General features: G+C 40.1%; 1 protein-coding gene across 4 annotated transcripts in view; it reads right to left on the bottom strand.

The window, feature by feature from the left end:
• LOC118594338 (amyloid beta precursor protein) overlaps window positions 1–13,150 on the bottom strand; it is a 227,216-nt gene that overhangs the window by 143,893 nt on the left and 70,173 nt on the right. For all 4 annotated transcript variants that reach the window (XM_036204208.1, XM_036204209.1, XM_036204211.1 and 1 more), the window contains exon 3: window positions 4,952–5,081. In XM_036204208.1, the coding sequence (XP_036060101.1) occupies window positions 4,952–5,081 (130 nt within the window). The remainder of the gene's footprint in view (window positions 1–4,951; window positions 5,082–13,150) is intronic.

Consider the following 13,150-nt stretch of genomic DNA (forward strand, 5'->3'; position numbering starts at 1 on the left):
AGACTCATCAAGGGGTAATGTAAAACACAGAACACTTCATGAGCCACTTGGTGACAACCATGACAAAAAGGGGACAAAATGTATCCCCATTCTGCAGAAAAATACTGAGATTTCTGTGTCCGGCACTTACATTTGAACTTTTCATAGCACCCCTAACCCCTCCAACCCCTACCCCCAAGACAGTGTCTCACTTTGCAACTCTGTCCTGGAACTCATTAAGTAAAGCAGGTTGGCCTAGACCTCTAGACCTCAACAGTGATCTGCCTGCCTCTGTCTCCTGAGTACGGGAGTTAAAAACGTGAGTGCACCAAAATGCTTGTCCGCAGCATCCACTGATACTGTTATTAAAATGCCTTTTAACATGGGCCTTAGACTCACTGTTATTGTCATGTCATTTCTTATATCCTTAATGCTATTTTTGGATAATAATTTTAAAAGCCTACAATACTACCTCCCAGTCCTGGCCAACAGTATTTATTTATCAGACAAGTAATAATATCTTTGTTAATTCAATTTCAGTAGTCTGATAGAAATCTTACCTTTAAAATGAGTAAAAAGTTGTGTTTTAATGAGTACTCCATAGATCTATTACTAGGGCATGCAGTACCTAATTCATCGTATTTACTAAAACTGGAAAGTGTGAAGTGCATGAAGTCTCTGGATTCCCACATTTGGATTTCTGGACATTTACAGGATCCCTAAGTTCTAAAACAAATGTCCTTCCATCCTCTCGCCTACTTTCACACTTTGGTGATATTTATTTAACATTCTTAAATATTTACCATTATCAGATGTGTCTAAAAACAACAACAATAACAAGAACCTGCTCAACAGAAGTTCAACAGATTAACTACAGTACCATTATCTGTCAGGTAACCAAATAGATATTTCTTAACCTAAAAAAGACTGAGGTGGTTACAGTTCATTTAGAGAAGCAGCCACCTAGAAAGCAAGGTAGATTGGTCCTGAAATGTTATTAAAACTATGAAATTCAAAATTCAAAGAATCAAAACTCTTAATTTCTCATTCTGAGTAAGGTCATTACTACCTACACATTTGGGGTATCTTTCTTAGTAACAAAGGCATACTGACATGTTGCATACTAATTGCTCAACTTCTAATTCTTCTTCCAGACTACACTATTAATGGCACTTTGGCCCTGTAAAATCAATAATGGTTTTTCTTAGGCAACATGTTGTGCCATTGCTAGCCAACTTCAATCGTGGATCCACTATTCCACGAAGAGAGAAGTCATTCAAATGGAAAGGGTTTGAAAGCCAAAACAAAACAAAAAAATCCACCCTACCCCCTGAGTGATGATAAGTGATGTGCTTTGAATTCCACATATGGTATGTGATAAAATGTTTACATGATCAAGTCACATCGTATACTCTGGTTCTGGAAGTATCAAAAATAAAAAGTGAATTGAGAAAGCCAGCACGCTCCCAAGGGAAGCCATCCATTCCATGGGAGAACAGTGCCAAAGGCAACACCATACACTTCCCCATCCCACAAGCAATGAAAGACACTGCAGAGCACGTATCCAAGGCAAACACAGAATGGAGAGAGAACTCAGCTAGCGCCATGTTGGGTCCTTTGTCAGAGACAGAGGTCAGGAGGCTGCATGCCAGGAAGGACAGGCATTTTTCTCAAGCTTTGTTTTGAATGTTTTGAATTTCAATTCAGCAATGCCTAAGACAATCTTACTCATTCCTTTAGGTCATATCTTTGTGGGAATTAACTTTAGTAAATCTCTCCTTTGTGTAAAGTATATATTTGGATACAGTTGGAGTTTCAGAGACTTCTTGGACACAGTTGAAGGTTCCAGAGAGTTCTTAGATTAAGGTTAAACAATAATTCTTTGTTTCAGGAACAAGTTATAAAGAAAAAGGCCACTGATTACCTCTGTCATTATCAGCAAACTTTAGCACTCTGATTTATTCTATACCAAGGGTCAGCATTACCACCTTTGTCAACATAATATCTATTGTGAAATTTTAGTAGTTGTTCTAATAATTATTTTTAAAAAATAAATCACAAGGAATAGGGATGATGAATCAAGAAAGGGTGGGCTCTGGTCGTGATCTGAATACACTGTGGCTGTGTGACTTATATAGAGAAATCTAACCTCTCTGGCGACTGACATTTATACATATGAAGAAAGACCTCACAGTAAGTATAACAGTTCCATTGGATGCCCTATGAAATTACTGAGGACACAACACTAAGATGAAGGAGAGATCAGGAAGTCAGGGGAAAAGGAAGGAAAGGCTTGGAGAAATTAAGGTTAAAAAAGTTACAATATTCATGCAAACAATATATACATAAGTTATATACTCCCTTTAATTCTTTTTCACAAAGTTGAAGACATACCACGCACACACATTAGCAATATTTTATACGCCTTGTGTAATACTTATGTTTGAGACATCTAGAAAATTTGCCACTGCCTAAGAAAAAGACAATGTCATAGCTCTTCATTCTAATCTAAGCTCACTGGCAAAGCAAGAAATAGGTATGCTTCGCCTGTCAACTGACAGTCTATTTTAGGTCCAACGGGAAAAGACCGGGGATTTATAAGATGAGAAACACAATAACGATTCAAACAGGCCAGAGGCCTGCTGGGAATAGCTAATGATTATCTAGTCTATTAGCAGTCAGGAACAGTTAGTGTCAGTGTGCTCATAACCTATCAGATGCTGCACCAGACCTGGGAAATTTCCTAAACATGTCACAAGCGGCTTGCCTCCTTGAATTATGTACTTCAACTTCAAAGGAGCTCAGACTCTATTCACAAGATAAAAGAGAAATCTGGTACTGGCTGATGACAGAGGCAACAGGGAATTCAATCGTCCTCCTTTTTTTTCAGTGTCTCTGGGACAATTTTGAGTCACTTCTCCATTTTCCCTTTCCCCTGTCCGGCCTGTATGTCTCTATAAACCTCAGCAAGTGAAAGGGTTCTATAATAGTTAGAGGTAAGAGCCGAGGGGCAGGTCACTGTCATTACTAACACACTGTCTACTAGATGAAAGTAGCATTCAAAGACAAATTAGTGAGACTGTTCCCCTAAATGATATAACAAGGTTCATCACTGTGTGGTTCCTGTGTATTCACAGTATAAAATGTGGCTTCTTGCTAAAGCTCTATAGTAGGTCTGGATTTAGTATCTGAACATTATTCCCTTTATATTCTCTTATTAAATCTTAACTTCTCAAACATACAGTAAAGAGCTAAAGGCCTTAAGAGGCATTAAGGAAATAATGAAGAGTAAGAAAATTCACAGACCATCAAATGGCTTAGAATTTGGTTCAATATTGTCTTTATCACATACTCATTAAATATGAAATGCAGATGAAATTTTCATCCTAATGCCCCTGTTGTCTGTTGATTTCTCATATTACTTGCACAAATAAACAGAAATCATCACGTTCTTTATTATATTTATATAAATATATATATATGGGGGTGTGCATTTGGGTGCAAATGACCTTGAAGGCTAGAAGAGGGTGTGCGATCTCTTGGAGCTGGGGCTACAAGCGATTGTGTGTCACCTGACTTGGGCACTAGAAGCTGATTTCAGGTTCATCAGAGGAGCAGCTACAACTCTTAATGACAGAACCATCCCACCATTCCTGGGTATGCTCTTGTGGAATCCAATCGCTAAACAAATACTGCACAAGTCTCTAGGGATCTTTATTTGCAAAGTTCGGTCCAGACCCTTGTTGTTAAAGTGTTGGGACTCAAAATCCACTGCCTTGTACCCAGGAAGGGAGCAAGGACATTCTAACAAAGATTCCTTTCAGACTTTGTAAGAAGTCAACACTATTTGTCTATATTTTCCCTTACTTACAATCTTCGTATTAATCGATAATGACGGGAAACATTTATGGAATTTATAAAATCAAATCGGGCTACTGATGGCAGGCTCGTTCACATGGGAGGCCACTAGGAAGAGCAGCAGGACTGAAAACAGACTTCAGACGGCTCTTCCAAACGACAAAGATGACTCAGTTTTTAAGATAAAAATGAAAGTAACTTTTGGAGTCAGTAAGAGTTTAAGCCTTTGTGATCACACCGTTTCTTCCACTTTGATATGAGTAAATAGAAAACAAAACAATCAAACACACTTCCTGACCATTCACAACTTCAAGAAGAAGGGGTGCTCTGGGAAAGGGCTTTTTAAGGAATTAGCAAGAGGGTGGAACTTCATATTATATTCTTCCTACTCTGAAATCCTGGGAAGAAATATACATGGCCTGCCTTTGTAAACCTGGACAGTATAAACTTGAGAGACTCTGGGGCTCTACCACCAGACATTTTTCACTCAGTAGACGCAGGACTGGCCCTGGGACTTATAATTTTCATGAACACCCTGGCGAAAGCTATTCTGAGGCACAGAGCTAAGAAATGCTGTTTTTGTATTAAAAGAACATGGGGCAGTGCCTTCAACATTCAAAACAGAGTAAAAACAGAATTTTGGTACTCATGAGGGAGAGGGTCTTTCATGTCTTAAGGATACTAAAATCCCAAGTCTCATAGAAACTGACACAGTATTTACCTATAACCTACATACAACCTCTTATATTCTTTAAATCACTTCTCCCAGGCTTAGGATACACATTAGTGGTATAATGCTTGCCATATATTTATATATATATGTAAATATATAAATGGCTATGTTCATTCTCAAGTACCACAATAAATAATAAAGTAACAAATACACCTTTCCTTACAAATAATATCTAATGCAATATAAATCATACATAAACACTGATAAAGGATTGCTTGATTATTTTCCACCCACGTTTGGATGAATCTGCAGATGTGAAATGCACAGATACGGAGCCAACAATATGGTGGTGGCAACGTGCTCAAGGAGTAGCATATGCATATGACCTAATTAGAGCATCCTGCCATCAGCACCGGCTGTGGGGCTGGCTGGCTGGCTCACCTAAGCAGCGGTAGGGAATCACGATGTGGGTGTGGGTCTTGCACTGCTTGCGGCCCCGCTTGCACCAGTTCTGGATGGTCACTGGTTGGTTGGCTTCCACTACATTTGTGATCTGCAGTTCAGGGTAGACCTAGGGAGCACAGGAGAAGAGGAAACCATTACTCGTGACAAAGCCTGACAAGTGTACAAACCTGTTAAACCTCCACTGCCATTCAAAGGTCCCGCTATCCCCCGAAAGCCAAGCTGCTAAAAGGGCATCGGTATAAGAAGAAAGGCCTGATTGACAGTGCCTAAGGCCTTGCATTTAACTGCCCATGCAGACAGTGTCCAGGGGAGACAAAGTAAAAACAGACCCCTGAAAGCATGCAGTCATTCTCTATGCAAAATAAACAGACCATGGAAGACTCTGGCTTGTAGCTTTCGAAAGGACCACTGCAATTGATACACTTTCGGATATCATCTTAACAAATTCAACCCATTCTATGTGGCAAATATTTTATACACAGAGCACGGCATATAGCTAGTTTCCATACAAAAATTAGTTTCTGTCCTCAAAGTAGTTTACATAAAAATATTTTATTAAAAAAAAAAAGTCTTCAAGAGGGCCATTTAAAGTCCGGCACTCATGAATTCTCCTTCTTCAGCAAGAAACCATTTATCTTGTTCTGTGATGACTGCTCTTTGTAAATCACGCCGCTCGCTGAGCACTTGGAATGAAATGTCAAACTCAATCAACCAAAATATATTTGCGAAATATTAAACCACTTCCGTGTAATAATAACGGGTAGAGATTTGAAAGAAAAATAGTAAGATAAAATGTGTCTCTAAAGTGAGCAGTTTTGCAGGATAAATAACAACAGAAATAGCTGACTAAAGAAAGGCATTAATGAAGCAGATGGCTCTTCCTGGAGGATATGAATCCAGGAGGGGAAGGTGAGAATGTGAAGGGAATTATACCCAGTCAGAAGATTGTAAGACAATGGAATTTCAACCCAGAAATGAGCTAAAGGGTTGGCGCAGACATATCACAGAAACTGAGCCAGGAAGAACCAGTGCTGGGGAGAGTTTGAGAATTAAAATGAAGACTCGGAGAAAAGTCTCAATTATTGGTAACTGCAAAGAATGACACATGGCCATCAGAGGGAGTAGAAGATTAAAAGCCAGCGTCACCAAAGGAATGAGAATCACAGGGTTTGAGAAACCGGAGGAAACATGGATTCCTCAAAATCACCTACAACTTACAAAAGAATCGTAGTGGCTGACAGAAAGCCAGGAGCAGAAGACTTCAAAGACTGAGGGTATGTGCCAAGGGACTGGTGGGGCTCAGGGACAACTCCAGCCATAGAGAAGAATGGTGGTGTAGGCTGAGAGCAGAACAGTTCGTGGATAGGGTTAAGGGTATGCCAGGATAAGTGGCTTGGAAGTAGAAATGAAGAAAGATACATCCCCAGCTTGTGGGTACAATGCTGAGGATTGGCGAAGGGAACCCAGGTTCCTCAGCAAGAAGATCATGTCCACCTGTGAGTTATAGATACGGAGTACCTTGTTTATTAATGTCAGGGTAACCCTGACTTTATTTAAAATGTTGACTCTTACTCATTGTGGGGTTTTGGGTTTTTTTTTGTTTGTTTTTATTTTGTTTTGTTTTGTTTTTGCAGTGACTTCTATACTCTCAAAATACTATAAAAAAACAGTTGGGTGGTGGTAGCGCACACCTTTAATTCCAGTACTTGGGAGGCAGAGGTAGGTGGATTTCTGAGTTTGAGGCCAGCCTGGTCTACAGAGTAAGCTCCAGGACAGCCAGGGCTGTTACATAGACACCCTGCCTTGAAAAAAACAATAAAAAAAATTATGAAACAATATTGTTTATGTCTTGGTCACCTCACCTTAGTCCACATGCAAAAAAACAAAAACAAAAACAAAAAAATCTTGAAACATGGTAAAAATGGATAAATAATCTAAAAAACGACATTCTGGACAGGAAAATATTATTTAGTAGCCCCCCCCCCCCACCGCCGCCATGAGCTCTCTAGCTATGAAAACACACAATTAAATGCCTATCATTAAGTCACAGAAGCCAGGCTATAAAGGTAAAATACTGTTATGATTTCCATCACATGACAATGTATAAAAGGCAACTCTAGGGAGGCAGCAAAAAGATCAGTGTTTGGGCAAAGCACTTGCAACACACGCATGAGGATCTGAGTCAAATCCCCAGTACCCAGGTGTGTGGAAGCACATGTAATTGGGGAGTTGGGGACAGCCAGATCCTCAGGACTCCCTAACCAGCTGACCTTGCCTAATCTGTGAGTCCCCAAGGCATCGAGAGACTGTCTCATAAAACAAGGTGGCAGGCTGGAGAGATGGCTAAGGGTTAGAGCAATTGTTCTTGCAGAGGAACTGAGTTTGATTACTAGCACCCACAGAGTGGCTAGCAACCATCCTTAACTCTGGTTTCATGGGATCCAACACCCTCTTGAGACCTCTGTGTATACCACACTCACCCCCCCACACACAAAGAAAGTGCATATAAATATAGACAAAACACTTTCACCTCTAAAATAAGATAAATAAATCTTACAAAAGTAGAAAAGGGGATGACTTGAAGAGCAGACAGAAACTCAAAGTTGGTCTTCACACTTGCACATAACCCTGTACACACATATGTACCTGACACATGTCACTTGCACTCAATGTCACATACACACACAGAAGACAAGGGCTCTTCAGGTTTTAGGAGAGGTAAAAGAGTTAATGAAACAATGAAATTATTGCCATTTCCATCGTCCAAACCCAAAGATGGTATAACACCAAGAGCAAGCACTAACTAATACAAGCTACAGCATGTGGGGGACAATGACATGTTGTGCAGGTTCACGACTTGCCACAGATGTGCCACTCTGGTGAAGTGTGTAGATGATGGTGGGCATCCTGAGCATCTCTCTGCCTTCCTTTCTGTTTTGTTGTTGTTGAATATATAACTTCTTTAAAAAACTGTATACTTAGAAAATAAAAAATAAGGCATTCATCAGAGTAACCGTGTGAACTCAATTCAGTGGTGGGGGTTACATGGGGAGAACACACACACACAAACACATAAGTCAGGACCCATGAGATGGCTCAGGGGATACAGGCAGGAGGATCCTGAGTTTGAGGCCAGCCTAGAAGGCTTGCTAAGGAGAAGCGTTGGCCTAGCCACAAATGGTGGCAGCTGTGGGACCATGGAGGCAGCAGCTGCTGCTCTGAGTTGCAGGCTGCTTCTCATCCTGTTGGTGACTGCGGTGATGCTGCTACCTGGGAAGAAGAGTTTACTACTGCTTGTTCAGAGAAGAATTGCCAGGACCATCGTGTTATAAGAAAGCATCTGCAAAGGTCAGTTTGAAAATGTTTGGCAAGACAAATAGTGGGGAGAAATTGCTGTGAAGATTTTCTCTTCTAGGGAAGAACGTTCATGGTTCCGAGAGATAGACATTTATCAGACTGTGATTGCTCCAAACCACAGAGGAGGCAAAAAAAAAAAAAAAAAAAAAAAAAAGTCTTCAGAGAACCATGACCATACCTAACAGTGACTTTGAAATCTTCAAAAGGATGATGTGACCTTACAAAGATGAATTCATGTGGACTATGGTAAAGCCATTAGTACCATGGAAAGATTGACTTTGACTACAACTGCTTAGGACAATTTCGAGATGGCTAGCTGAGATGATCCAGCCTGACAGACTACTTAAACAAGGACTTGTGACAAGCCCTGCACTTTCTCATCATGCAGTGGCGGGACAAATGATATAGGACTTGACAATTAACCCAAAAATAGAGTTTTTGTTTAAAAAAGAAAAAGGAGACTATAGATATGAGGTAGATCACTGAATCTACCCTGAGAAAAAAGATAAAGAAATAATAGGATAAATGGGTAGATCATTGAATCTACACTAAAAAGAAAAAGGGAAAAATATAAAAATGACAAAAGGTAGATTACTGAAGCAATTATGAAAAGAAAAAAGAGAGAATATGGATATGATCAGATAAAAAGGTCAATTATTGAATCTACTTTTAAAAAAGGAACTACTTGTTTTAAATAGGATAAAAATTTTTTGTCTGAGTTTACCAAATGTTACTGGACTGGACATTGTTATATATAGTGGAGTTTTTTGCCTGAATCTGTCAAATGTTAATGGACTAGACATCATTAATGTAATCTTGACTATGTATATTGTATACACTTATTGGATATGATTTTTCTTGTATTAGTTATGACCTTTTTAAATTTTAGACAAAAAAAAGGGGAAATGTGGTGGTATTGTGTTCCCCACAATATTGTGCACCCTAATAAACTTATCTGGGGTCAGAGAACAGACAGCCACTAGAGACAGAGCCACAAATGGTGGCTAGAAAATGGGAAGAGTGAGCCATAGCAGAAGTTGGGTGGTGGTGGTGCACGCCTTTAATCCCAGCACTTGGGAGGCAGAGCCAGGTGAATCTCTGTGAGTTCAAGGCCACATTGGAAACTGCCAGGCATGGTGACACACGCCTTTAATCCCAGAAAGGGAGTCTTTAATCCCAGGGAGTGGGGGCAGAAAAAGAAAGATATATAAGGTGTGAAAACCAGGCACCAGAGTTAGTTAAGCATTTGGCTGGTTTAGCATTCAGGCTTTGGAGAGGCACAGTTCAGCTAAGGTTCATGTGGAGGAGGACTCAGAAGCTTCCAGCCTGAGGAAACAGGATCAGCTGAGGAACTAGCAAGGTGAGATAGCCGTGACTTGTTTTGTGTCTCTGATCTTCCAGAATTCACCCCAATAACTGGCCTTGGGTATGATTTTATTAATAAGACATTTTAAGATTCATGCTACACACCTGCTGCCCTGAGTTCAATCTTTCACACACACATGATGGCACCTGTGCACACACACACATCCACACTGATGAACAAACAAAACAGTATAAAATAAAAATGTAATAAGAAAATTCATTTGTAAGTCAGAACCCTGCACTGGGTAAAGAAGGTTTCTCAAACACAGCCTGCAGTTTAGCTGCAAAGGGCATAGCTACCTTTCCTTTGTCTTATTTTGTGCTTAAGTATCTTTAACACTTCAGTACACGCATTTCAAGGCGCACACAACGCTCTCCCTGAAAATGCCACTAAAATGTAAAAGCCCCATAGCTTTATTCTATATAATGAATGGCAAGTAGCATTGTGTACAGAAATATAATTCTCCCACCTTTTCTTATGAGACCACAAACGAATAGCACTCATGAGTCATAAACTCAATGGCATGAGAGTTTGCCCTGGGGGACATGACTTTCTGTGCAGTAAAGTGTGAGTTACTGCATTTTTTCGAAAGGATTCCAGCTGGCGCTTCAGAAATGCTACCCCACCGTGAAACTTCTTAATGCCAGTTTTCTGTAAATCCCTATAATAGACGGTCACACCACATTTCCTTCTTTTCCATTTAAAGCAACAAATTATGTTTACAAACTGACGGCGGCAGAAGGGGCCTTCCATTGCCTTCTGGCTTCCATTGCCCACGGACCATCATCAGATTGATTCCTAGGATAATATTTGGTGCAGCAGACCAGTAAATAATTCAACTCCCAGTGTCTAAGCAGGAAGAATTGGAAACTGACAAACTAAAACACCGAACGTGTGGCTCTCCCTTGAGATTATCAGAGCTTCGAATGGTGATCAGCCAGCCCACTGATTTCCAATTCCATCCACAAAATCAAGGACACAGAGTGACTCTCCAGGCTTCCCCACTTCCCTCCATCTTACTGACGGCAGTGTTCATATGCAGGAAGATGTGGAGATCATAAAATCTGAACCGCAAAAAGCCCACACAGTTTGTCTATTTCCTTAATTAACAGGATGGCCACAGTAACGTCAACCTGACTCAGTCACTTTTACTCAAGGATGAAGAATTATTAATTTGGAATTGCCTAAGAGAAAAAAATATTTTGCTGGTCTAAAGACCAGGAAGTTTATTTAAAGGGATAAAGACTATATATAAAAATAATACAGCAATAGATTTCCTTTTGAAGTACTGAATGGCAAATCAGGTAAGGTGACGATTGTATAAAGGAACCAAGCCCAACAAAGCAAACCAGACACACACACACAATGAAACAATTACATTTTTTTTATTTTTTTATTTTTTTTGGTTTTTCAAGACAGGGTTTCTCTGTATAGCTTTGCACCTTTCCTGGAACTCACTTTGTAGACCAGGCTAGCCTCGAACTCACAGAGATCTGTCTGCCTCTGCCTCCCGAGTGCTAGGATTAAAGGCATGCGCCAGCACCGCCCGGCCGAAACACCTACATTTTTAAAAACCACACACAAAAAAAAATCTGAATGTTAGTTTAGGTAGCTCCAGTAGAAGTCTACAGAGAAAATAATGCATTTTTATGATTATGTATGAGATCATAGTCTCAGTCAAGAATTAAAAATTATATGGTGTACATGGTGGTGCATGCCTTACGTCTCAGCACTTGGGAGGGTCTCTGTGAGTTTGAGGCTAGTGAGTTCCAGGGCAAGTGGGGATACATAGAGGGACCTTGTCTCAAAAAAGAAAAGAAAATGAAATTAAAAGAATTACAATATATAAATGACTTTGTAACAATAATTTCCTAACTCTTCACCAATATTTATTTTCTTGTGGCACAGTAAATTTTAATAAAGGAAGTAAAGATGCCATGTGTCTTGGGTGTGTGTTTGTGTGTGTGTATTATGTGTGCACATGCAGTCTCGTATGTTGCATTTGGCAACCACATTTTACCTCCACAGCTCCATCTCTATAGCTACCCAGTGCCAGACCAAAGCAAGATGTAACTGCATCCTCTCTCTCAAGAGTTCTGAATATACACACAGGCTCCCACAAGGTGACTCGGATACTTGGTTGGGCGTTAGAATAAGCCGAGCAAAGCACACTAGGCATCTGGATGATGCTGTTGATCCAGGAAGGAAAACAGGAGGAGGTGCAGAGAGAAAAAAAGCTGCCACAGAGTGAGGCAATCAGAGGACCTGAGCCTCTAAGCCTCTGAAACTTAAAGCAAGTGCATTGAGATTCGAAGAAATACCGCTTTTCAACATCCCTCTTTCAAATCTAATAAAAAACTAGCTTCATGTTCCTTATGGTTGAATAGAAACTAAGGAAATGGTCCACTTCATTTGCTGGTTCCGAGAATGCCCCTCCTTGAATCCTTCTGTTTCCACAATCGGACCTCTTCATCCCATGATTGCTATCACTCACAGTGCCTGACAACAGACAGTGTGAACACCTGTCCTGCTGGAATATACGCTCCTTGAAGGCAGGAGTCATGGGCTGCAGTTTGAATCTGCCCCCCCCCACACACACACATACACACCACACACACACACACACACACACACACACACACACACACACACACTATGCCAGCACAGTGAATGACAAAATATTTAACATTATTTCTGGCTAAGGTCTGTTTCACCACGGAAACATTCTATATGTATTAAGCTCCCATTGGGCATCCCATTAGGAGATATCTCCTATCTCCTAAGCACACTACTATAAACAGTTACTGGATTATAAGCTTTTTGAGAAAAATAACCCCCAATATTATTTGTTTGTTTGTTTGTTTGTTTTGTTTTGTTTTTTCAAGACAGGGTTTCTCTGTATAGTTTTAGTGCCTGTCCTGGAACTCGCTCTGTAGACCAGGCTGGCCTCAAACTCACGGAGATCTACCTGGCTCTGCCTCCCGAGTGCTAGGATTAAAAACTAATATTGTTCTTCTAAACAGAGGTAGTAGATAATACTTCTAACTGAATCTTGGGTCAAAATAGGCTAACACGAACAATATATGGCTGAAGACAAAGTGATGGAAGTATTTAAAAGTCAGGGTTTAAGAAAAAAAAAAAGGCTAATTTACCTGGCCATAAAATTGTATCATTTCTTTAAAAGGTAAAGTATCAGTGCATATTGTTTTTAATGAAAAAGGAAAAAAATTCCAAATACCAAAAGTCAGAAAATTGATCATGTAGAAAGCATCTTGGGTTTATATTAAAAGGCGATATTGATCTATGGGCAGTGGTGGCACACACCTCTAAACCCAGCACTTAGGAGGTAGAGGAAGGTGGATATCTGAGTTTGAGGCCAGCCTGGTCTACAGAGCAAGTTCCAGAACAGCCAGGGCTACACAGAGAAACCCTGTCTCAAGAAAAAAACAAGT

Source organism: Onychomys torridus, chromosome 12, assembly GCF_903995425.1.
Source record: "Onychomys torridus chromosome 12, mOncTor1.1, whole genome shotgun sequence".
Taxonomy (NCBI): domain Eukaryota; kingdom Metazoa; phylum Chordata; class Mammalia; order Rodentia; family Cricetidae; genus Onychomys; species Onychomys torridus.